Source organism: Myotis daubentonii, chromosome 6 (genome assembly GCF_963259705.1).
Source record: "Myotis daubentonii chromosome 6, mMyoDau2.1, whole genome shotgun sequence".
Lineage (NCBI taxonomy): Eukaryota > Metazoa > Chordata > Mammalia > Chiroptera > Vespertilionidae > Myotis > Myotis daubentonii.
Window position 1 is genome coordinate 36,959,805 of NC_081845.1, and position 27,280 is coordinate 36,987,084.

The following is a 27,280-nucleotide window of genomic DNA, read 5'->3' on the forward strand; positions in this document are numbered from 1 at the left end:
CCAGAGGTGAAAACCTGCTTCTTCCTTTCTTATGTTGCTCTACTGATACCCTAAGCACATTTGTGGGTTTGATTGTGAAATCTAAATATAACAAAAATATTCATAATTCATTCTGCCAGTACATCATGATTTCAAAATGCCCCAAATTCAAACAAACAATAATAATAAACACCATAAACAAGGACAAAAAGCAAATGTCAAATTGGGAAAAATATTTGCAACTCATATTACTGACAAATGGCAGTTTCACAATAAAGTAGTAATTCCTACAAATCAGTTCTTAAAAAGCTAACATTCCAGTACAAAAATAGACAAAGGATAAACCAGACAGTTCACAAAAAGAAAGTACAAATAAGTAACTCTTTTTACAAGAGAACATCTTCAACCTTACTTATAATAGAGAAATACAACTCATAGTGAAATCACTCTTTCTCTAACAGATTGTCAGGAAGTGTTAACACACTGCATTGGGAAAGTTGAGGGTAAATCGAGCATTCTCGTGGACTACTCTTGGGAATGTAAAGTGGCACCAACTCTACGGAGAAAATCTGGTCAATTTTATTAAAATTAGAAATACAGACCAAAAAGGACAGTATTAGGTCAAATGACAAATTTGGAATATGGATAGTATATTGTAGAGAAATACATTTTACCCATGTTAAATTTATTAAAATTCATAACTTACAATGGTTATAAAAAAGAATGCCCTTATTTTCAGGAAATACACATGCATTTAGGAGAAAAGGGCCATAATATATTCAACTTATTTATAGGATTTACAGGTATTCTTTATACGATTTTTACATTTTTTGTTTTTGTTGTTTTGTTAATTCTTACCCAGGGACATTTTTCCATTGGTTTTTAAAGAGTGGAAGGGAGGGGGAGAAATAGAGAGAGAAACACCGATGTGAGAGAGACACATTTATTGCTTGCCTCCAAGGCTCGTGCCCTTGACCAAAATCAAACCAGGAACCCTTCAATACTCAGGCTGACACTGTATCCATTGAGCCAAACCAGCTAGGGCTATTCTTACTCTTGCCACTTTCTTTTTTGTTTTTGTTGTTTGTTTGTTTGTTTGTTTTTTCAATCTTTTATTGTTGAAAGTATGCCGTATGTCTCCATTTTTTTCTGATTGACCCCTTATAGTCTGCCCCCCCAGGCCCCTGCCCCAGGCCTTCACCACCCTATTGTCTGTGTCCATGGGTTATGCATATATGCATACAAGTTCTTTGGTTGATCTCTCCCCCCCCACACACACACCCACTTTCCTTCTGAGATTCCACAGTCTGTTCCATGCTTCTATGTCTCTAGATCTATTTTGTTTATCAGTTTATTTTATTCAGTAGATTCCACATATGAGTGAGATCATGTGATACTTGTCTTTCTCTGGCTGGCTTATTTCACTTAGCATAATACTCTCTAGGTCCCTCCATGCTGTCTCAAAGGGTAAGGGAGTCTTCTTTTTTACTGCAGCATAGTATTCCATGATGTAAATGTACCAGTTTTTTTATCTACTAACTAGAGGCCTGGTGCACGAAATTCGTGCACAGGTAGGGTGCCTAGGCCTGGCCAGCATCAGGGCCAATCAGGGCCTTCCTTCTGGCTGCTGGCGGGGTCTCCCTTCCCTGACTGTCGGCCCAGGCCTTCCTTCCTTCCTTCCGTGCCGCCCCTGGTGGTCATAGAGAGTGACCGAACTCCAGGTCTCCTGGCCAAACTCCCAAGGGAACAATTTGCATATTAGGCTTTTATATATATACTAGAGGCCCGGTGCAAAAATTCATGCATGGGGGGGGGGGGGAGTGTCCCTCAGCTTGGCCACTTGGCCTGCACCCTCTCCAACCCGGGACCCCTCAGGGGATGTCCAACTGCCAGTTTAGGCCCGGTCCCACCGGCAGTTGGACATCCCTTTCGCAATCCAGGACCGCTGGCTCCTAACCACTCACCTGCCTGCCTGTCTGATTGCCCCCTAACTGCCCTCCCCTGCTGGCCTGATAGCCCCTAACTGCCCTCCCCTGCCAGCCTGATTGCCCCTAACCACCTCTGCCTTGGCCCCCACCACTGTGGCTTTGTCTAGAAGGATGTCTGGTCTAATTAGCATATTACCCTTTTATTAGTATAGATATAGATGAGCACTTGGGCTGTTTCCAGATCTTAGTTATTGCAAATTGTGCTACTATGACCAGAAGGGTGAATACATTCTTTCTGATTGGTATTTCCGGTCTCTTAGGATATATTTCTATAAGTGGGATCACTGGGTCAAATGGCAGTCCCATATTTAATTTTTTGAGGAAACTCCATACTGTTTTCCATAATGGCTACATCAGTCTACATTCCCACCAGCAGTATACTAGGGTTCCCTTCTTCCATATCCTCGCCAGCACTTGTTATTTGTTGATTTGTTGGTGGTAGCCATTCTGACAGGTGTGAGGTCAGACCTCATTGTTGTTTTAATTTGCAACCCTGATAATCAGTGACTTTGAGCATTTTTTTCATATGTCACTTGGCCATCTGCATGTCCACTTTGGAGAAGTGTCTATTTAGGTCCTTTGCCCATTTTTTAACTGGTTTGTCTTCATTTTGTTAAGTTTTGTGCGTTCCTTATATATTTTGAACATTAACCCTTTATCAGATGTATCATTGCCAAATATGTTCTCTTATACAGTGGGCTTCCTTTTCATTTTGTTGATGGTTTCTTTTGCTGTGTGGAAGCTTTGTATTTTGATATTGTCCTTATTTTCTCCTTAGTGTCCTTTGCTGTAGGAGATGTATTCGCAAACATATCGCTACAAGAGATGTCTGAGATTTTTCTGCCTAAGGTTTCTTCTAGGATTTTTATGGTTTCAAGACTTATTTTAAATCTTTTATCCATTTGGAGTTTATTCTTGTGTATGATGTAAGTTGGTGGTCTCGTTTCATTTTTCTTGCATGTATCTGTCCAATTTTCTTAACACCATTTATTAAAGAGACTGTCTTGACTCTATTGCTTGCTCTTGCCTCCTTTGTCAAATACTAATTGAGTGTAATGGCTTGGTTTGATTTCTGGGGTCTCTGTTCTGTTCCATTGATCTATATCTCTGTTCTTGTACCAGTACCAGGCTGTTTTGATTACAGTGGCTTTGTAGTATAACTTGATATCTGGTATTATAATCCCTCAAACGTTGTTCTTCTTTCTCAAGATTGCTGTGGCTATTCAGGGTCATTTTTGGTTCCATATAAGTTTTTGGACTATTTGTTTTAGATCTGTGAAATATGCCGTTGGTAATTTAATAGGGACTGCATTGAATCTACTGATTACTTTGGGTAGTATGGGCATTTTAATGATGTTAGTTCTACCAATCCATGAACAAAATGTTCTTCCACTTATTTATATCTTCCTCTATCTCTTTTTTCAACGTCCTGTAGTTTTCTGAGTGCAACTTTATTTCTAATAAAAAGTTTCTCAAAGTATGAAGAAAACATATCCTCTGACTCAGAATTTTCACTTTTAGGGAATGTACCTAACAAATTTACCAACATATGTTAATAATTTATAAGGATAAAAATTCTTTATAACATTGCTTGTAACAGCAAAAGATGTTTGCCAAGGACAGATAACCTTCTCCATCCCCTTAATCTTGGCTTCACTGAAACTCACTTGGCTCCAGTGTCACAGGAAGTCCCACTCCTGACTTTTTCAGCATGCTGCCCTCCAGGAACTGTTTGGATTATTCTCATTTTTGGCTTTGTCTTCCAGGGGCTCTGTTTCCTCAGTCAAATCTAAACCCGATTCTCTGGTTGTGTTGGTTAGGAGAGGAAAGTAAAATTAGGTGCTGATACCTATGCTCAACTCTTTTGAGCCCTTCACAGCTTCCTCCTTAGTGTTTCCTTGTCAGCAAACATCACCTGAGGTCATTCATCGATGGGTGCCAGACATGACTGAGTGAATGAATAAAGAGAGGTTTAAAGCTACCACAACTTTCATAAAATGTATTGACCAGGCTGTACTTTGTCTTTACCATTTGCATTAGTTTTATTTTCCATTACAATTACATTTCTAAAATTAGAGTAGATTGTTAACAAGAAGCCCTATTAGGCCAATGGTCTGAATAAACAAAGTTTGTATGTAAATGTTTTACCTTCAGGTAGCAATACGCATTTATTTTATTATTTACATAACTTCAATTACTTTACATACTTTTGTGTTTATCATTTTTTTTGGTGAATTATCTGTTCATGTCTTTTACTTATTTTTGTTTTGGGATGACAGTCTTTATGAAAACTTAACTTAGGATGATAATGACATCAAATCCACCATCTGTCCTTTCTGAAAAAGTAGCTCCTCAAATGTCAATAATTTGGCTCAGCTCTCCCTTTCCTTCCTTCTCTCCTTGCAGTACAATAGGAAGGGCATTAGATTTGGAGTCCTAAGACATAGGGTCATTGCTGAGTATCTGGGACTTATTTACTTACCCATACAGTGAAGGGTCTGGATTAATTTGGTCAGCAAGGCTCTAAAAGTCTAAAATTTTTTCCATCTATTCATCTTTTTCTACTCTCTCAATCATGACCAACCCCATTCTACCTATGATGGCAAGATGATTGCATTGTGAATTAACTATGGGATGTTTTATTTGGTAGCCATAAATCAGTGGTCATGTTAAAATAAAAAAGAAGCCCTGGCCAGTACGGTTCAGTTGGTTGGGCATTGTCCTGCACATGGAAAGGTTGACAATTCGATTTCTGGTCAGGGCACATGCCCAGGTTGTGGGCTCGATCCCCAGTAGGGAGCATCCAGGAGGCAGCAGATCAATGCTTCATTATCACATCAATGTTTCCCTCTTTCTCCCTTTCAGTTCTCCCTCTCTTATAAAAAAAGAAGAAGAAGAAGTATAGAGAAAACAAATGATCCTTCATGTCATGTAGAATCTTAGTTAAGATTCTACAATCTCAGGGTCAGACTTTGGCTCTTTTGAGGATGTTAGTGACATTATTGCAAATAAATAGCTTCAAAGCAAATAACCAAATATTGACTAAACAACATAAGCCAGTCACAATGGCTTTGATCCTCCCACTTTTTTTACCAATCCTCTTCAATATTCTGATTTCCACACACTTGCACTAGGCCAATGTTCTTCCAAAAGATAAAATTAAATAATCAATATGTGCATTGCTAAAGCAATCTGGCTTAAAATGTTTTAGTTTTATCTTCAAAGGCCCACTTACTTTTTGTTGTTGTTGTTATTAATCCTTACCTGAGGATATTTTTCCTTTTATTTTTAGGTAGAATATAGGGAGGAGGAGAGACAGAAAGAGAGAAACATCGATGTGAGAGACATATCAATTGGTTGCCTCCTACACAGACACCACCAGGGCTGAGGATCGAGCTTGGAACCAAGGTATGTGCCCTTGACCGGAATCGAACCCAGGACCCTTCAGAAGGGCTGATGTTCTATCCACTGAGCCAAATTAGCCAGGGCAGGCCCACTTACTTTCAGTTTTCTAGCATCCCCCATCCTCCATCTGCCATTTTCTTAGAGACACTCAAATTTTTCTTTAAAAGATCTGCCCACCCCCCAAAAATTAAGTATACATTTATTTTACAAATGGTGAGGTAAGAATTCACTCAAAATTCTACCATCCTAATGTAACTCTTTTTTGTTTTTCTCTATTCTCTTCGTCCTTATTCACATTCATGCACATTTTTAGTCATAGTCATGTGATATTTCCTGCTCTTTTCATCATCAAACATTTTCCATGCAGCTACATGTTACTCGTTATCATTTGTAGTTGAAACAATTCATAAAGTAGACATTCGCTATTTATGAGACCATTATTTATTTGATCATATTGGGGATGGGGGACATTTAAGTTGCCTCCAAAGTTTTACTTTCTTTTTTTTTTTTTCCAAAATATATTTTATTGATTTTTTACAGAGAGGAATGGAGAGAGATAGAGAGTTAGAAACATCGATGAGGGAGAAACATTGATCAGCTGCCTCCTGCACATCTCCCACTGGGGATGCGCCCGCAACCCAGGTACATGCCCTTGACCGGAATCGAACCTGGGACCCTTCAGTCCGCAGGCCGACGCTCTATCCACTGAGCCAAACCGGTTTCGGCCAAAGTTTTACTTTCTTACACAAAGGTATAGTGAGGATCATCATGCATATATAGCTGCTGCTTCTTATGAGTCATTAGGCAACCGCCTCAAGAGTGCGATTCTAGGTGAAGTGGTGTGACTGTACTTCACAGTAAGACTATAAAACACCTAAGTGTGATACTAAAATGATATTATAGGATATGAAAAGCATTCCTTTTTCATGGATGTAGAAGATAAAAGGTCTGTAAAGTAGTGTGACAAATCAAATAGCCCTTTCAGCCCCTTGATTCCTTACTGCTTAGGGCACAATAAGCAAACATTCTACTACGGTCCTTTCATCTGGTGATAGGAGGATAAAACTAAAACACTCTTTTTAGGTTTCAGTAAAAAAAAAAGTTTGTAGGTTTCATGACCCTACTTTAAAAGTGTCTCTCAGATTTCTAGGCATGACGGTACTTATTTTTGTTCAAATGTACAATAATTCTTTTTCTCAAGACCTGACTCCTCTCTAGACATCTTATGACTCATAGTCATAAATGAATTAATAAATTAATGACATTAATAATGAATAAAGGCCCTGGCCGGTGTGACTGTCGGTTGGAGCATCGACCCTTATACCAAGAAGGTGGCAGGTTCGATTCCCGGTCAGGCACATACCCAGGTTGTGAGTTCGATTCCCAGTAGGGCACATACAAGAGGCAACAGATCCATATTTCTTTCTCACATCGATGTTTCTCTCTCTCCACCCCCCTCCCTGTTCCTCTCTATAAATATCAATTAAAAAATGTTTTAATAAATAAGTTTTTAAAAGAACAAGGGAACAACCAGACAAATGACTTCAAAGGTACATAAAAAATATTTTCTTACCATTTACTTACTTATTTCTTACTATTAACAACAAGAACAAGAAATAATGCCAACCAATCCCTTTCATTCTGTATAAGTACCGCGCGCTAACCGATTGCGCAACTGGAGCTCCCCCTTTCATTCTGTAACATCTTGATTATTAACTACTTCCCCCTCTTTTTATCATTACTAATATATGATATATCTTTTCATTCATACACAAAAATGGAGACATAGAAAGCCTCCCACCTTCCAACAACAACAAAACCCCCGGCCATGGTATGATAAACGTAAGAAAACGCCTGAAAAAAACCCAAAAACACAAAATCAAATAGGATCCACTACATATAGGCTTTTGCAACCTGTATTTTATGTAGCTTTTAAATATATTCATTTCATTATGAAATATTTACAGCATACAGAAAATTATAGGAAGTCACCAACCAGCTTTGCCTAATCTTAACCTTTTGCAATATTTGCTTTAAATTTTTAGCCCTTTGTGTGGCCCCATTCTCTATTCCCCTCCCTCTCTTCATAGAAATAAACTACATCCTGAATTGGCTATGTATCATTTCCAGGCATGTTTTTATATTTTTATTACACAAGTATGTCCCAATAAAAGATATTTACCTCATGTTTTCAATTCTAAGATCATATTTTGTTCACATTATAATATCTCTAAAATTGAGATGCATCTTACAATCCATAATAAAGCATTACATCACAACCTTATCTGCAGGTTTTTCCTTTTTCTTGGGGTACATAAAATAATGGTGCACCTAATACCTTAGTGTTTTAGAGTCTATGAAATGTGGTAACACTGTTTTACACATATTAGACATTCTACAGCTTCATATTTTCACTCAATACTATGTTCTTGATATGTACCAATGTTGTTACATGTATGCAACATCTTTAAATGCCTTAATTCACCATTATATAGCATGGGATTAGGGTCCATAGGATAAGGAGGAAATCCTGTGCTTACTAGTGGAGATGGTAACCATTATGTTCAAATGGGCGTGCTTGTCTAAAATAAAGTGGAGTAACAAACAAGATGGAATAGGGGTGGGGAGGAAGGAAAGAAGAAAAGCAAAAGCTGCTTGCTTGATTTGTAAGTGGCTGGGGACAGCATACATCTGAATAACTCAACATGACAACTCAGGAATAAATATGATGACAGGAGGAACTGTTTTCAGGAAATCTGTGCTGTTGCTACTCCCGAGCCCAGCGGAGATGCAACCTGCTCGTGTCAGCCCAGCAGGCACCAAGACCACAGATCCTGCCTTCACAGAGCCAGCTCCTCTCACTAAAGTGGGCTGAACACCAGCACCAAGAGCAGGCAGGCTGCAGTGACGGAGACGGAGGAGAGACAAAGCAGTGGCAATTACACATCCACAACTGAGACTGCAGCCTAGGTCCTTGTATCTTCTGATTCTGCTCCTCCCTCTCCTACCACTTCCCCTCATCTCTCCGCTCCCCTCTCCTTACTCATTTACATTTCTCTTGCTAGTCTTTAGTTGAGGAAGTCCATTTCAAAGACCTATGTCTACTGTCTGTCTGTCTGCTCTTCTACACACACACACACACACACACACACACACACACACACACGCACACCATAGTAACTCCTCAGTACTAGTTTTAGCTTATGGATGTAAAAAGGGCAAGAAAATGATAGAACTATAGCTCCTAATAGCCTTTTCTGTTCTCTTTCCATTTGAACTAAAAATACTTTGCTGGAGGCATTTTTTTTTTTTAAAGGGCATCCATAGGTGTTTTTTGTGTTGTTGTTTTTTTTACAAATACACACTGAACCTTACATTTCAGATTCAGAGGACATATTGTGATTACTGTTATAGGAATGCATTATTCATTCATTAATTCTTATATGTGTATTTTGCCTCTTTACCTCTATTCAACCATAAGCCACTTGGGAAAAAATGATACTGCTTTCCTTATCTAATACCAGTTAACAGAGAAATGCCCATATCAAGCATATTTTGTATTGATTTTAGAGAAAGGGGGGAGAGGGAGAGAGAGAGAGAGAAACATCGATGTGAGAGAGAAACATCAATTGGTTGCCTCCCATACATACCTCAACTGGGGATCGAATCCACAACCCAGGTATGTGCCCTGACCTGGAATTGAACCTGCAACCCTTTGGTACAGAGACCAACGGAGCCACCTGGCCAGGGTTTAAGCATATTTTTTAAAGAAATAAAAGTATAACCAAATTAATTCACAAATGTAACTGTAAAAGAAAAATAAAATTCCTAAATTAATTTATTAATAAACTTTATCTTTAACAAAGGTAATATTTTAAACTCTGGTGTATTATATTTAATATAGGGTAACAAAACCAAACAGCCCCAAGCCATTTCATTGCTTTGCTTTCTCCAAAACATTACTGTAAACCATAAAATCCACTGGTGTACTGGTGTTTGGAGCATTCTGCAACTAAATTTCCTGTTACCTGCTGATATATTTGAAGTGGTTTGAACATAAATTATTGGAACATTCTTTCAACTCTCAAATTTGATAAACTCACTTTCTGTCAAGTTATCCTAATTAAACTACAGTCTTCAAGCGTCAGGGTTACTGCTGCCAATTCTGCACAACCATTTGTTTAATGCACAATCTGCTCTAATAACCTCCAAGATGAAACTGCAAATATAAACCCCTTTTTATTTCTACTAATTAACTGGACACTGGAATGTGCTATGCCCTGTAATCTGTATTAATGTGTAAATAGAAGTTTTGCCTACTTCATATAAAGCATACAGAAAGAACTTATTCAACAAATGAATTTCTTCAGTGAAGGACTTCCATTGTTCAGAAAGTTCACTGAAGGCCTACCATGTGCCAAGCACTGTGCGGGACAGTACAGACATCATTGTCAATGTGACAGACATAGACAGCCCCTGCACATGGACCTTCTATGTCTAGTAAGGAAAAGAGAAACTAACAAAGAATGAGAACTAATGCCACACCTGTGCCTTGCACAGCACCTGCCAAAGTTAAGCTCAGTACATACCATTATCAATACCTCCATTTCAAAAATACAAGTACTGAATCCAGTAAAGGCCTATGTTGAATTTATAAAGCAGGAGTGATACTAAGGGAGGAAAAGAGATGGCAAAGTCATGTTCAAATTAAAATTGTAGTATAGCCCGGCCAGTGTGGCTCAGTGGTTGAGCATCAACCTATGAACCAGGAGCTCATGCTTCGATTCCCGGTCAAGGCACATGCCTGGGTTGCGGGTTCAATCCCCAGTGTGGAGCATACAGAAAGCAGCCGATCACTGATTCTCTCTCATCATTGATGTTTCTATTTCTCCCTCTCTCTCCCTCTCTGAAATCAATAAAAAAAAATGTACTATAAAAATAAAATTTAGTATAGTGACGATGGGCATGCAACATTGCCAATGTACTTAATGACACTGAAATGCACACTTACAGTGGTTAAAATGGTAGGTTTTATGTTACATATATTTCACCACAATATTTAAAATAGCACCAAAAAATTCCATTCGGTTGTTAAATGTTTCATCAACTTTAGCAAAGACTTAAAAGATATAAGTACTTCTAAGTCTCAGAATGGTGTATTAAAAGGTGGAGAGAGGAGGAAGCCAGTGGGAAACTGACAGAAAACACGAAATGGCTTTGCTTCGATTCTCCTCTAGCCTCATATCAACTGTTCAGTTCACTTTCCCTGCTCACATATCGGGCTCAAAACATTTGGCGGGGGGGGGGGGGGGGGGGGGCGGGGGGGAGCCACAATCTTAGAAACTGGTTTCATTACAAATTCATGGTTTCCAATCTTGTTTGAGTTCTATCGACCCTTTTCCTTATCACTAATGAGCTCCCCGACCTTTGCCACTCTCTTCAAATCTGCTACTCAACCCCACAGGCCACACTTAACAGAGAGAAAACAAAAGCCGCCTCCTGATCCTCTCCAACCCTACCTCCACTTGCTCTGGTCCTTACTGCCTTCTCTCCAGGCCCTACCCAGGTGGCACCTCTGGCAAACCCACCTCCACCTGCTGTGCTCAGGGTCTCCTCGTCCCAGATCTGCTCCTGAACCTTCCTCCATTAGCCACTTGGTAACCTGACCTTCTCCCTCTCCACAGGCTCCTTCGCCTGAAACTACTCCCGTCTTTAACAAATTAAATTATTACCCTCCCTGGACCCAGTTTTCCTCTAGCTTCCACCTTATTTCTCCCCTTAATGGCACTTCCTCACTCCTTAGCCTGTACCCACATCTCTACCTCCCATTCACTGCTCCATGGACCATAATGAGGCCCCACGTCGTGCACGCCGAGGCCAAATAGTGTACACTGCTGGTCTCCAGTGAGTTCCCACTGACTGGTTTCAATGGGCCCTCCTCAGTCTTTTATAAAAATGGGAAATCTCAGCCATGTTTGACTGTTGACTGGCAGTGCCACAATCACCCAAGTGAAAAACTTGTCCTTCAGAGTCCTCTCACTATTTCACCTCCTCATGTAGTCTCAATTTCTTTTAACTAAATATATATATACCAGAGGCCCTGTGCACAAATTTGTGCACAGGTTGGGGGTCCCTCATGGTGGCTTGCGGAGATCAGGCCCTGGCTCTTGCACCCAGTCGCAGCCCCAGCTTGCGCACTCAGCCTTGCAGCCCCGCAGCCCCGTCTGGCATCCCGCCTTGGCCAGGCGCTGCCCCCTCACCTGCTTCACCATCTTGCCTGTGGGGCGATGAATCAGGGCCGGGCCCCCCCACCCAGCTCCCTCAGGGCCTGGCCCCTGTTCGCACCCGCCTTGACCTGGTGCCACCCGCTCACCTGCTCCACCATCCCACTGAGGTCCAGCTCTTGTCGGGGCCCATTGGGGCCAGCAGTGCCTCCACTGCCACCAGCTGCCAGCGACGCATCATGTTCTGTGCCACCCCCTGGTGGTCAGCGCACATTATAGCAAGCGGTTGAATGACCACCCACGGGACCATTTGCATATTAGGCTTTTATTATATAGGATAGTATTATCCTCTTGTGAAACTTAAAAATATAGAAAAGCATATAGAATAAAATTTAAATAATAATAAAGTGCACGAGAGAAGTAAAAATATATGTCCACACAAAGACTTGCACACAATGTTCCTAGCAGCAGTATTTATAAAAAGCAAAAACCGAAAACAAGCCAAATGTCCATCAACATAAGGATTGATAAAAATTGTGGTAGACATACAACAGAACACTACTCAACAATAACAATGAATAAACTACCAAGACATGCAAAAACATGGGTGAATCTCAAAAGCATCATTCTGAGTAAAAGCTAGACATAAAAGAAAACATACTGTATTATTTTATTCCATTTACAGAAAATTTTAGAAAAAGTAAAACTATAGTGCCAAAAAGCAGGCCAATGGTTGCCAGCGGCTGAGGTATAGCAGAAGACCGACTGCAAAGAGCAACAAAGGAACATATTGGGGTGAGGGGAAGGCTCTATATCATTGTGATGCTGGTTACACGACTGTATACATTTGTCAGAACTCATCAAATTGTAGACTTAAAACTGGCACCAATTTTATTGTATATAGTTATCCCTAAATAAAGTTACTTTTAAAAATTAAAGTGGTTCTTTTTAAATGGGTCCTTGTTAAGATTTCTAAATCTGCATTTGTTATCTAAATGTCCTAATTTATATTTTAGTTCTATGGTAATTCAATCCCACATATAGTATTGTTTCTCATAATGACACAAATTCTTCTCAACTGATTGGAAACAATACATAGCAGGATTCTGTTTTATTTCCTACTATGTAAGCATGTGAATTCTGTTATTATCAAAATGACAATACTTTGACTGTGATAAATAAATTGTATTTATTTATCTAATTCTAGCTGCATAGCAATCTCATTTGCTCTCAAATACAAAGATGCTTTGGGAACCTCCTAAATGAAGACCTCAAGCTCCAAAAGATGAACACTGGTCTGCCTTTGAGACCCTATAACCATGAGGAAAACACAGCAAGAACTTTTATCCCTTTGGGATTGAAATATCTTTTTATTTATTCCCATTCCCACACCTAGCACCTAATAAATACAGTACTTCAACAATGTTGATTGCTTCAAAATACTTATCTAATGCATAAATAAATGGAATTGCTGTTACCAAAAGACTCATTTCCTAAACAATCTATATTCAAACAAATTTTGTAATGTTATCAACTTGCCTAATTTTAGTAACCAAAATACATACACAGGTCACAAGTCTTTACATGTTAGGGCAGCCTACCTGAAAACCACAAGATAGTGTATTAATATATTTTCCCTGTTGTTCCATATAGTTTCCAGAGTTAAAGAATGATCATACTACAATACAGAGGGAAAAAGCTGAAGGCAACTAGTTTCCATTCACTTATTATTAGGCTTAGAAAAGCTAATCTAGTTTGACAGTTCTAACTGACTTGCTTTCCAAAAAAACTCAAGGTATTTCCAACTAAATAGAATAATTATCCAAAGATTACTGACCAATGGTTAATTTATCCTCTTAAGTAACCATAAATAATAGGGATTACATTGCCTTGATATTTTTCCATAACCCGTTCTCAGTTGCCACCAGACACCAAAGTCATCATGATGAATTAGAGGAAGACAGATTAATTGGATTAAGCATTACTTTTACCCAATCTTTTTTTAAAAAAAAATAAATAAATGCCTTTTAATTTAAGTGGGTTAATATTTGTTTCCTAATCAAAGTTACAAAAAAACAACTACCACATAGACAAAACTCATTATCATTGCATACACATAACAAATGAACTCTAAGTTACAGAAAACAGTGTGTTTTGAAGTGAATACCAAAAAACATGCATAGCTCTTCTGTAATTCCAGTCCTTTGGTATTAGCAAGTCTCTTTCTGCTGGGTGTGTTGGTATGGAATTTAAAAGACTATATGGCTTCTATTACTCAAATTCTGAGGGGGGAAAAATGGTTTAGTTAAACTTCCCTTTTTCTCTTCTCCCCATAATTATTAGATATCAAATGTACTTGTCAGCAAACCAGCACAACAGCAGACAGCATGGACAAAATACCGCCTAAACCCTGACATTTGCTTTAATACAGACCTTGTAAATGAAGCCAAATGAGACTGAAAGACCAAACAGTTACTGGAAGGGTAAGGGTGTCTTGGCTTACAACATAAGGCAGACACCCTCTTCTTGCACAACTATCAATTCCCTCTTCATCCACCCCCTGCTTTTACTGGTTCTTCCTCCAGGGTCACTGCACTTCCAGCCCCTCCAGCTGAGCTTCAATCACCAGAAAGCAATTCAGGACCTGAGCGCTGAGAGTTTGCAGCACGGCACGTGAGTCAACACCCACACCCACACAGAGACACGGGGCCAACCTGCTCAGTAACAGCAGTGTCTGACATATCTGTGTGCTTTGTACATCCAAAGCACGTAAACATCCCATTATCTTGAGTCTCACCAATAACGCCGTGACAGGAAACTAAAGCAAAATACAACTGTGTGGCCAGAACCGGTTTGGCTCAGTGGATAGAGCGTCGGCCTGCGGACTGAAGGGTCCCAGGTTTGGTTTCGGTCAAGGGCATGTGCCTTGGTTGCGGGCACATCCCCAGTGGGGAGTGTGCAGGAGGCAGCTGATCAATGTTTCTCTCTCATTGATGTTTCTGGCTCTCTGTCCCTCTCCCTTCCTCTCTGTAAAAAATCAATAAAATATATTTTAAAAAAAATACAACTGTGTGTAGCCAGGTAACTAGTTATCATCTGAATTAGAACTGACTCCATTTCCAGCCAGCCAGCACCACAAAAAAACAGACAGCACTTCCTCCGCCACCTGTCAAACCTCAGACATCTAGTGTGAGTGTGCAACAGCAAGTCATGCTTCTTAACAAAGAGTACAACATTCCATCCTAGTCAATAAAGAACTTAATTTCATTTATTTTAGTTTTCTAATAGTTTTCCTAGACAATTTTTTTAGTTTGTTCTTTCTAGACAATTTTTTAAGTGAGTCTATACTTAACATTAGCTGTTTTCATTATTAATTGTGAATGAAGTAGCTGACTCAGTTACTAAATGCTGTGAAATCTGATCTACAAGATAACATCATCTGCCTGTTGAATGAGTTTTCCACTGTCAATACATTTAAATTAGAAGTACAGTGGGGCCTTGACTTACGAGTGCCCCGACTAATGAGTTTTTCGAGATACGAGCCATCTCTCAGCTGATTTTTGCTTTGAGTTGCGAGCTAAAATTCAGGTTATGAGCCAGCTTCAGATACCCCACCGCTAGTTGGCGCAGCGAACGTCACAGTGAACGCCACAACATCAGCCCAGTATCACGTGTCTCACTCGTTCACTGTTGATTTGACATACGAGTAATTTGAGTTACGAGCTCCGTCATGGAATGAATTAAACTCATAAGTCAAGGCCCACTGTACATAAATTAATTGAAACTATTCTAAGCTATTCTCACAATCTCTTGGCCTAGAACTTCATAAAAATAAGACTTACAGACCAGCCAGGCTGGCATGGCTCAGTGAGTGAGCGTCGACCTATGAACCAGGAGGTCACGGTTTGATTCCCGGTCAGGGCACATGCCTGGGTTATGGACTCAGTCACCAATGTGGGGCATGCGGGAGGCAGCCAATCAATGATTCTCTCTCATCATTGATGTTTCTATCTCTCTCTCCCTCTCCTTTCCTTTCTGAAATCAATAAAAATATAAAAATAAAATTATAGTTTCTCTTTAAAAAAAAAAAAAAAGACTTGCAGACTGGCTTAATTACATCATGAATGAAAGAAACCATAAATGCCAATGGTCTCAGAGGTCCCATTAAATTAAAGGGGGGAAAATGACGAAGTTTTAGTACTAAGTGTTGGAAATACTTAAGACCATGATAGTAAAAATACAATACTTCCTTTGGAAAACTGTAAATCTGAATTAGAAAAATCTAAATGTTGGAAAGACTTCTTAAGGAATGAAGTTTTGTTACTTACAAATAAGATTATTTCAGTGGAAACTAACTAAACTACCAGAAGCAGCCACCAAGTCTGCTTGAAACAGAATTTCTGTTTTCTACTATGACAGTGATTCTCAACCTTCTGGCCCTTTAAATACAGTTCCTCATGTTGTGACCCAACCATAAAATTATTTTCGTTGCTACTTCATAACTGTAATGTTGCTACTGTTATGAATCGTAATGTAAATATCTGATATGCAGGATGGTCTTCGGCGACCCCTGTGAAAGGGTCGTTGGACCGCCAAAGGGTCGTGACCCACAGGTTGAGAACCGCTGTCCTATGACATCTTATTCCTCTTAGAGACACACACACTCTTCCCAAAGCTCTACCTCTGGCCTCAGCTTCACATTTCCAGTTACCTGTTTGACATCAACCTCTGATGTTCTGCAGGCATTTAACAGTCACATACCTAACATCTGAGCCAGCCTTTCCCTGCCAACTCCTCCTCTTCAAGGCCCAGGAGCCTATCACTGGCACCACCTGTCACTGTCTACATAATCTGTAGGGCACAGCACAACATGAAAATATGGGGCCTCCCAGTTCAAAAATTATTCAGACGCAATCTCCAGACACAGGCCTCATCTGTTTCTGTGTCACTGTCCACAACCATCATTTGCCAAAATTCCTTCAGTCCATTTTGAAACGTCTCACATCTGTCCCTTCTTTCCTGTTTCTCAAATCTCACTTGGCTTTCAGCCAAGGACTTCATAACTGCTGTTCTTCCTATTTCTTGCCTTTTGCAAACCATTCACCTCTCTCTCTCTCTCTCTCTCTCTCTCTCTCTCTCTCTCTCTCCCTTTTTTGTTAATTCTCACCCGAAGGTATTTTTTTCACTGATTCTTAGAGAGAGTGGAAAGAAAAGAGAGAAAAAAATATTAATGTGAGAGAGACACATCAATTGGTTGCCTCCCACATGAGCTCCAACCAGGGCCGGGGATCAAACCTGCAACCCAGGTACATGCCTTACCTGGGAATAGAACCCATGACCCTTCCATGCACAGCTGGCTCTCTAACCACTGAACACAGCAGCCAGGGCAAAGCGCTCACATCTTTTTAAGGCACACTTCTGAAACCCTCATTATCTCCCCATTGCCTGTTTGTTAAATAATGTCCAAGCTGCTGAACTCAGCATTCAAACCTTCCATTCCTCAGCTCCCCCTCCTCTTCCAGACTCAACTCCTGTGACTTTCCCCTACATAGTCTCCAAACTCCTTGTCATTCACTTAATGAGCCTGGTGTGTAGTCCAACAGAAAGAACCTGGGTCCTGATGCCAGAGACTTAAGTTCAAATCGAGCCCCGCTACTTACTAGGCTCAGTTGCCCATCTGAAACACGAGGATGGTATAGCAGCTATATCACAGGATCGTTGAATAGACCAAACAAGATAACACACCCCTGGCCAGAGTTCTCAGTGGTTAGAGCACTGCCCCACGCACCGAAGGGTCCCAGGTTTGATTCCTGGTCAAGGGCATGTCTGGCCCTAGTCAGCGTGCGTGAGGGAGGGAACCCATCGATGTCTCTCTCTTACATCTATGTTTCTCTCTCTCCCCCTCCCTTCCTTCCACTCTCTCTAAAAATCAATGGGAAAAATATCCCTGGGTGAGGATTAACCTAAAAACAAACAACAAGGTCACATAAACCACATAGTAAAGCACTGTAAAACATTAATCATTCTCAGCCTTCACTAGCCCTTGCCCAGGTCCTGCACCGTCACGTGGAATACCTTTTTCTGCTGAATCTGCTGAGGACAGTCTACCCATCCTTTAAAGCCTCTCCCAAAAGCTACCTCCCTGAAGCCTTCCCTGGTCAGCTCCCTCAGAAGCCACTTCGCCTTCCTCTAAAGTCGTCTTATTTACACTGCGTTTCACATGGGCAGCGTGCTGCTTTAGAGTTGTTGTGTGCACAGCATTCTGTCTCCCCTCATAACCTCTCCAGAATATGGAATAAGTCAAATTCATTTGTTTCTTACATGGCCCTTAATACACTGAGTTTGTGCTCAATAAATTAAATGATTTCTATATCTCTTTTTAAAAATCAATTGAAGCAAAAAATAATTTTACACACACTTAGATGAATTAATTAAACTGTTTTCAACAGACTTCGGTCCAGAGGAGGTGAGGCAATAACAGCACAGGGCGAGAATGAGACGGACTACTCTTGCAGACTGAGCCTCTCACAAGCACGTCAAACTCGCGGCCAGCGGGCCACATGCCTTGAGGTATGCGGCCTGCCAGCTGCGAGTCTGACATGCTTGCATCTCGATTCTAGGGGATAAAATGCCACCTGGAAGTCATGAAGAATTCATGGCTCAGGCTCCAAAAGGTTCATTTCCAATACCACTCCCAACCCCAAGAAAGGCCTTGGTCAACACCTGCGCTGAGAGAGCAGAGGAAAGGGTGTGTCCCACCTGCCAACGTGTGTAGAGAGAGAGAGAATCTAAGGACTAAGATCATCTCAGGCCTTCCTAGTATTCCACCTGTGGTAACAAAGTTTTACTCTAACATATTCACTGGTATGTGTTCTCTTATATTCCCAGATATTATAAATAATTGCTGAAGCATTTGCTGCTTCTAAAGGCTTCAGGAAGCAGTACATTGCTGGGGCATAGTAAAGCAATTCAAGTTCTCTAAAGAACAAGTTGGCAATGTGTAAGTTTTCATACCCTTTGAAGCAGTAATCTCAAATATACCTGAGGAAAGCAATCCAAAACAGGAAAAAAACAATTTGTTTAAAAATGTATACACGTAGCCTGGCCAGCGTGGCTCAGTGGTTGAGCATCAACCTATGAACCAGGAGGTCATGGTTTGATTCCCAGTCAGGGCACATGCCCAGTTGTGGGCTCAATCCTCAGTGGGGGACGTGTACTGATGTTTCTCTCTCTCTCTCCCTCTCCCTTCCTCTCTGAAATCAATAAATATATATATATTTTAAATGTATACACATATGCTATTTACACCACATCACACTACTTACACCACACTCAGCAAAGGAGGCCTGGTTGGATAACCTGGGTTAACCAACCAGTAAGGTAGAATACTACACTTACTGAAAACAACCATTGACAAGTGTGAATCCTTTGAGATGCTGCTATTTAAAACTGGAACATGAAGTCAAAACTAATCAAAAGGATAATTAAGCAAGATGAAAAAGGTTTTACTACTAAAAACAGTCACCAGACTAACCCAATCAACTTGGCATTAATACCTATCTACCCAGAAAAGTCAATAAACATCTCCATTTAATGAACAGTGGAGTTTCCTATTTTTATAAAATGTATCTCAGAATTTGGTTTTGGATCCAGTCTGAGTTTGTCACAAGAACAAATTTTGACTTTCTGAACACATGCAGAACACTGTTGATACAATTTACTTTTTAGCAAAAAAAAAAATGGGTAAGAGCTGAACTGCAGAGAAATGCACCTTTCCCTGATTTTGCAGTAATTTAACGATTGACCGACCTTTCATTGAGTTTTAATTATCTAATTATAGAAAAACCTACCCTGAATTAAATTTAAAGCTCTTGTCAGTGATTCTCAAGTGGGGGAACTGGAGGAGGAAGGCAGCAGTTTCCCCTAAGAGGGACATATCAGAAGTTCCAGAGAGGCACATTTAGTTTAAAATATATGTATTCAATATTATAATTTTGTATTTAAAAAACAAAAATAGAACCCTAATTATCTGCAAAATACAACTAAAAATAAAGTGGCAAGATCTTGGCTGGTGGATAAATACTTGGCTTTATGTTCCCATTTTAGGGACCATGAGACTTGTATGTTTATCCAGTGGGAACAGAGGAGATTAGAAACACTGCTTTGGTCCCCATACATTATTTCAAACCTGTATTTCATATATAGCCCCACAATTAAAAATTGGTGAAATGAAAAGACTTCCGACCTGAGAATAAGGTAGGTCATTCCCTCAACTCGCAAGTTCTAATATCTAGGTGGGGAATTATGCAAGGTGGGGAATTACTTTTGTTATTAATGAAGATATTTTATCTATGCAAGGTGGGGAATTACTTTTGTTATTAATGAAGATATTTTATCAAAGAAGGTATGGTGGTTGCACATTTGCTGCACGTATGCCTGAATGCACTGTTTTCCTCCATCGCTCTGGTCTCAGAAGGGCTAGTTGTTCCCGGAACATGGGAGTCACTCCTTCTGAGCCGCTGCCAATAAAAACACCTAAAATCACCCCCCACCTCCGTTCCTGTGTGCTCAGCGCTGTGGTGACCTGACTGTTCAGTACTATTTGGGGTTTAGTTTGTTCCTATTGAGGTTTGTTTGTTTAATTTGAACGTGAGGGCAGATCTTTAGTCAGGTTGTGATAACTCGAAGTGGTATTCTATTGCAAAGAACAATTGCACAGGATTTCTGATAACCTGGGTAGGAGGCACTAGTAAGGTTAGAGAATGCATAGGTAAATATGCAGAAAACAGTTGTAAGGGGTGGGGGAAAGGTAGGGTTCTACATTTCAAGTCAACTTTAACATAAGTACAAATTTTTACCCAGCTAAAAAGATGTTCTTAAATTCAACTTAGTGTTTGTAAAAACTGGTATCATGTGGCCCAAACCTAAACTGCCAAGTCACAACTTTTTTATCTATAAACTAGAGGCCCAGTGCACGGATTCATACAACAGTGGGGTCCCTCAGCCTGGCCTGCGCCCTCTTGCAATCCGGGACCCCTCAAGGGATGTAGTAGTGCTTGAAGCGGCAGGCGGCCAGGGAGGAGCCTGATCTTGGCCCCTCACGTAGCCACAGCTGTGCTTGCCGGCCATCAGCCCGGCATCTGGTGCCCATCTGTCAGCTGAGCGGCACTCCTGCTATGGGAGCCCACTGACCACCAGGGGGCAACTCCTGCATTGAGTGTCTGCCCCCTGGTAGTCAGTGCACATCATAGCTACCGGCCGGTCGTGTGGTCTCTTAGGCTTTTATATAGAGGTAATGACACCCTACGAGGCGACTCTAAAAACTTAAATTAAATAATGTATATGAAAGCCCTTTCTTTATGGTAAAGGCTATGCAAATTATCACTTATAAATATGTATTATATTAAAAATGCCTTTCACAGAATGGTAGATTAGAATAGGTTGAAATTTGGGTCTCCATCTTCCACTTTAAGCTTAATTCACAACTCATTTGAATTCATGCTATCCCCAAAACATTTCAAGTGCATCAAAACGTAACAAAACATCCCAAGTTGCAGAAAATCGTTACGTCCCAGGTTGGTCACAAAAGAAGTAAAATGGCTATTTCATCAGAATCATACAAAAACCACACTGAAGAGAGGAGTGACACAGATAAAGGCATAGAGACAAAAGACAACAGGACAAACCTGGGGCATAGAAGACCCCAAAGAAGGCAGGAAAAAGGAAGTGAGTACATGGCCTGGGATAAGCCTCACGGAACTACAACATGGGCTCAACAGGACCATGTAAAGGGCATGTCACATTACGAGCACAGAGTATGATTTATTTTAAAAGACACTCAAAAGCATAAGAGCTTTTTTTTTTTTTTTTTTTTTTTTTGCTTGATTTGGTTCTTTTGACAGTTAATTTTATTGATAAAAATCCCAGCAATACTCATATGGTTGTATTTCATTAGAATTCACTACACACTATTTACACTCTTCAGTCTTGCGCTGAATTCAGAAACATTCAGGAAAGAAGAGTATGAGATGCTCACACCATACTCATTTATTATTCCAAAATCCTGGAACCATTTTTGTGGTCTAACGACTTATTTTAGCAGGCAGTTTAGATGAATTTACATGGAATAAAAAGTTGGATGCGCCGAAACCGGTTTGGCTCAGTGGATAGAGCATCGGCCTGCAGACTGAAGGGTCCCAGGTTCAATTCCGGTCAAGGGCATGTACCTTGGTTGCGGGCACATTCCCAGTGGGAGATGTGCAGGAGGCAGCTGATCGATGTTTCTCTCTCATCGATGTTTCTAACTCTCTATCTCTCTCCCTTCCTCTCTGTAAAAAATCAATAAAATATATTTTTTTAAAAAAGTTGGATGCTTTAAGATGGAGAATAAAGAAAATTCAAGGATAGCAGTTGCCATCAGTGAGTTCTCTTAGGTTTCCAACTTCTTTCAGTGCATATAACAGTCAGGTATTTATAGTACAAGATGTATAGGACCAAGAACCAGATTATTTGTCCATTGTATAAAGCACCATTACTAAAAAACCTTCCTCAGATATAGAAATAATTAGTCATATAGGCAGCTTTACACACACACACACACACACACACACACACACACACATACACACTCCTTAGCATAAAAGGCTAGACAGAGCAGTTCAGTTCTGAACTACAGCCAAAACCTCCTTTAAGTTTAGGTGCAGCATACAGCTGCCGTACATAGATATCAGCATAACGGCAAATGTGGAAACTTCTTTTAAAAAATATTTTTATTCATTTCAGAGAGAAAGAGAGAGGGAGAGACAGAAACATCAATGATGAGAGAGAATCACTGATTGGCTGCCTCCTATCCACCCCCGACTGGGGATCAAACCCACAACCCAAGCATGTGCCCTGACCAGGAATCGATCCATGACCTCCTGGTTCATAGGCTGACGCTCAACCACTGAGCCACGCCAGCTGGGCGTGAAAACTTTTTTTTTAACCTTCAAGAAGTATTAACTGACTTGAAATTTCAGTTGCAAGATGCATTAATCCCTAAGTGTAACTGAAAATCCTACTTTGTGATCATAACCATCTTAAAGAGCAATCTACCTCCATACAGGGAAGGTAGTCCCATTAAAGACTGTTGCCAAAGTCTCTCTTTTGATAGTCCACTTCTCGTTAAAACTGTTGAATTTTTTTTTAAACTGTTGAATTTTTAATACCTTGATTTTTACTTTAAATATCCAAGAGAGGAGGATAATGTGCCGTCTTTCCCAAACTTATTTAACCACAGACCACTACTTTAAAGAAAGGCTACTAAAGAACACATTTTTTGGAATTACTAAAAGAGGTAGGGGTCTTCCTGACCATGCCTCTAGACCACAAAGACATAATTTTTTCAGAAGGATATCATTAACTACTCTAAATACTGATTCTAAAAACATACTTGTTTTAAACAGATACTTTTAAAGTCCATGTGCCATTAAAATATTTTCCTTTCTTCAGGAAGAAAGCAGACAAGTAAACTAGATTAATATCCTCGTAAGATCCCAGAGACTGTCCAGGGCACTGCATCAGGAAATGGAAGGACCCTACACTCTCAGTTCCATGAAGGAACTAAAAATGGGCTTTCCAATATCCAAGCAAAGTTGTAACTTCTAAGGGCAAACAACATTCTAGTTCACTGTAGTATCTGTGGTATCCCAGAAGTGTCTGATTCCTCTCCACACAGGCAAGAAACATGCACATATGAACAAGTAAAAACTTAACTGAAAAGAGACAACTCAAGCTCAGCTTGCTCCCTGTGACAGACATAACTGATGCAGCAATACGTGCAAGAGATATCTCTGAGCACGAGGTCATTGGCAGCCGCAATAACATAATAGGGCTGTGATGTACTCGTTGGTTCTACTGCCCCTAGCTTATAGTTCAGCTTGCTTCTCTTCCAAAGTCTTAATTTCACAAAGTGAGATTTATTAGCATCTAGACAGGCCATCAAATGCCTTCCCCAGGACCCACCACTCCCTGGAATTTCCTTAGAATTTCCACTTTTTAAAATAAGATTGGGTCCTAGTATACTGCAAGTGCCTTAGGGTAGTGTTTGATGTATTTTTACTTGTTTGTGTCTCACAGCCGATCTAAAGCTCCTTGGGAACAGCTGTCTCTCTCAGTTCCCACCCCCAGTGCTCTGCACGGAGGGTGTCAGATACTTAGTAATGAATGATACTTGTAGAATGAATGAGGAGTAACATTAGGATATGTAAACTCACTTATATCTTAGTGCAGTGGTTCTCAACCTTGGCTGCACATTAGAATCACCTGGGAATCTTTTTAAAATCCTGATTTCTGGGCCTCGTCCTCCAGAAATTCTGTTTCTTTGTTATTAATGTTGTGGCCCCACCCCTGACTGGGAATCCAAACGTGACCTCCTGGTTCATAGGCTGATGCTCAACCACTGAGCTACGCCAGCCGGGCTGATGGTGTGTCTTCTTGGAAGTCTCTCTACACTTCAATATCGACTTCCAGGAGACATAACCACTGGCCTTTGTTTGCGGACAGCAAAGTAAGACCAAGAAACTGGGACCCTGATCTTTCCGATGTCTTTTCTAACCCCAGAATTCCTGGTGTGGTATTCAACCAATTGCTAATGCTTGAATTATACAACATAAAGAACACTGAATTAGCAAAATATTATCTAGCCAATGCAATATGCTCAATTGTTAAAAACCAGCTTCTGCTTCCGCCTGGCGCGGTCCCTGGTACGGGCGGGCGGTTGCCAGGACTGGAGCTTGTCCCGGGCTACTTGCCCTCGGGGCTCGCCATGGAGGAGACGGTGTGCCGGCTGCAGCCCCCATGCTCGCACCTCCCACTGGACGGAGATGGAGGCGCTGGGCCCCGCGAGCGCAGGGGAGGTCGGCGCCCTCGGCCTGTGTGAGCGGCGGTGACCCGAGGGAAGCCCGCTGCGCGGTCGCCAGCCCGCGGGATTGGAAAACCGCCTCCTCGCCTCCAGCACCGGCCTCTCGGTCCTGTGAGCCCTGGGACTCCCGGGCGCCTCTTCAGTAACAAGCGCCATGAGGCCGGGGGTGGGAGGTATGACTTCTGCATCGGTCTGGGCCTGGCTATGAGCTCCAGCATCTTCCTGGAGGGAGCTTCACTTTGAAAAAGAAAGGCCTTCTGCGCCTGGCCCGCAAAGGCTCCACGAGAGCAGGTCAAGGTGGCCATGCAGATCTTAAAGAATGGCTGTGGTGGGCCGGACTGCTCTCCGTGGGAGCCGGTGAGGTGGCCAACTTCCCCGCATACGCCTTTGCCCCGGCCACGCTCGTGACTCCGCTGGGAGCGCTCAGCGTCCTCGTCAGTGCCACTCTGTCTTCATACTTCCTCAATGAAAGGCTGGATCTTCATGGGAAGATCGGGTGCTTGCTGAGCATTCTGGGCTCCACGGTTATGGTCATTCGTGCGCCGAAGGAAGAGGAGATGGAGACGTTAAACGAGCTGTCACACAAGATCGGGGATCCGGGTTTTGTGGTCTTTGCAACCCTTGTGGTCATTGTGTCCTTGATACTAATCTTCGTGGTGGGACCCCGCCATGGACAGGCGAACATTCTCGTGTACATCACGATCTGCTGTGTGATCGAAGCGTTTTCCGTCTCCTGTGTGAAGGGCTTGGAAACAGCGATCAAGGAGCTGTTCGCTGGCCAGCCTGTGCTGCAGCACCCCCTGGCCTGGGCCCTGCTGCTGAGCCTCGTGGTCTGTGTGAGCACGCAGATCAACCACCTGAACAGGGCCCTGGACATACTCAACACCTCCCTCATCACCCCCATCTACTACGGCTTCTTCACCACCTCCGTGCTGACCTGCTCGGCTATTCTCTTTAAGGAGTGGCAGGACATGCCTGTGGACATCATCAGCACCTTGAGTGGCTTCTGCACAATCATCGTGGGGATATTCTTGCCTCACGCCTTCAAAGACGTCAGCTTCAGTCTAGCCAGCCTTCCCGTGTCTTTCCGAAAAGATGAAAAGGCGATGAACGGCAATCTCACTAACATGTATGAAGCTCTTAATAATAACGAAGAAAGTTTAACCTGTGGGATTGAACAGCACACTGGGGAGAATGTCTCCTGGAGAAATGGAAACCTGACAGCTTTTGAAAGCAAGAATCAGTCCTGACTGGTTTGGCTCAGTGGATAGAGTGTCAGCCTGCAGACTGAAGGGTCCCAGGTTCGATTCTGGTCAAGGGCAGGTACCTTGGTTGCAGGCATATCCCCAGTGGGGAGTGTGCAGGAGGCAGCTGATCGATGTTTCTAACCCTCTATCCCTCTCCCTTCCTCTCTGTAAAAAAAATCAATAAAATATATTTTTTTAAAAAAGAAAGCAAGAATCAAAAGTTGATCATTGTTGTTATAAAGTGAATTTGAGAATCAGAATGTGTCAGGGAAAGCAGTATTCTCAAATAATGTTCTCCAGAGACAATCTTTTTTAAGGTCTCACTAATTTGGACCAAGAAATTACTTTTCTTATATTTAAATGATGGTAGCTCACTAAAATAACTTCAGTACCTGGCCAATTTTTGTTAACATTGTATTATTGTAGCGGTATTAAAATTTTTCTTTCACAAAAAAAAAAAAAACACAACAGCTTCTGGAATCAGATAAACGTGAATTTGAATTCTGGCCCCACCGCTTACTCAAACTCTGCAAACCTGAGTTTCCACATCTGAAAAGAGAGCTATCAAATAAAGCCTAGCCCATGGGGTTGCAGTAAGGTTTAAATAAGAATGCATGTAAAGTGCTTAGCACTGGGCTGGCACATGGGAAATTCTCAAGAAATGTGAACCATCATTTGAAACCCTCGGTTCCCATTTTACCACAACCTCCCTGTGTATCCTTGGACTAATCAGTATGAAGAAGCTAATGAAAACATGGAGACAATTACCTGACCTCTAATGCTGGGATTATCAATCATGAATAGAGTAACAGAAAATGGACCAAAATTTTGAAAAATAAAAGCCTTAAGCAATTCTAGATATTTTGGGGGGTTGTACTTGAAGCTTGCATATGTTTGATCACAGATGACTCAGCATTAGTGGAAAAGCCAAACTTCAGAGCAGGTATTCTCAAATACTTCAGTGCCTTTTGTAGCTGATGGACTCTATGAAACACCTGTTGGGGAAGGGGCTGGGTGGGGGTGGTATCTCAACATTAACTGGCCCAATAACTATCTTGTCATCCTTTTTTCACAGATGAGGTTAAATCCGTTTTCTTTCTCATACCTTAAAAAATAGCTGTTATACATGTATTACATCGTGTCCAAATAAAGACCAACGTTCATGCAAGCTGCTGTGTTACACAGGGCCATTATAAGTGCATAAGGCTCCTTTGTAGGAATTAGATAAAGGGCACCCAGAACACAGACTGGTTTTCCATCTCCACTTATCCTGAGTTGGACACATCTGTGCAAGGGCATGACCAAACATGGCAATCACGCAGATAAGCACAAAGATCTTCAGTATTTAACTGGCATACCCATATGACTGTTTATATGATACACACACACACACACACACACACACACGCACGCACGTGCGCCCGCTTCCTCAGACGTGGCTAAAAGTTGTCAAGAACTTAACTGAGTAAATGGAGAAAGATATTCATGAAAACTGAAAATATGGAGTTTCAAAAACTTCAAGATAGCAGGTCCTTT

General features: G+C 41.2%; 2 protein-coding genes across 2 annotated transcripts in view; one reads left to right on the plus strand and one right to left on the minus strand.

Annotated features, from left to right (window-relative positions):
• SLC16A10 (solute carrier family 16 member 10) overlaps positions 1–27,280 on the minus strand; it is a 97,929-nt gene that overhangs the window by 68,298 nt on the left and 2,351 nt on the right. The window lies entirely within an intron of this gene.
• On the plus strand, positions 24,516–25,747 carry LOC132236603 (magnesium transporter NIPA2-like; the record flags this gene model as incomplete). The annotated part of the gene is given in 2 exon segments (XM_059699708.1): positions 24,516–24,717; positions 24,720–25,747. Coding segments are annotated over 2 exon segments (1,230 nt in total), but the record flags the coding sequence as incomplete, so codon positions are not given.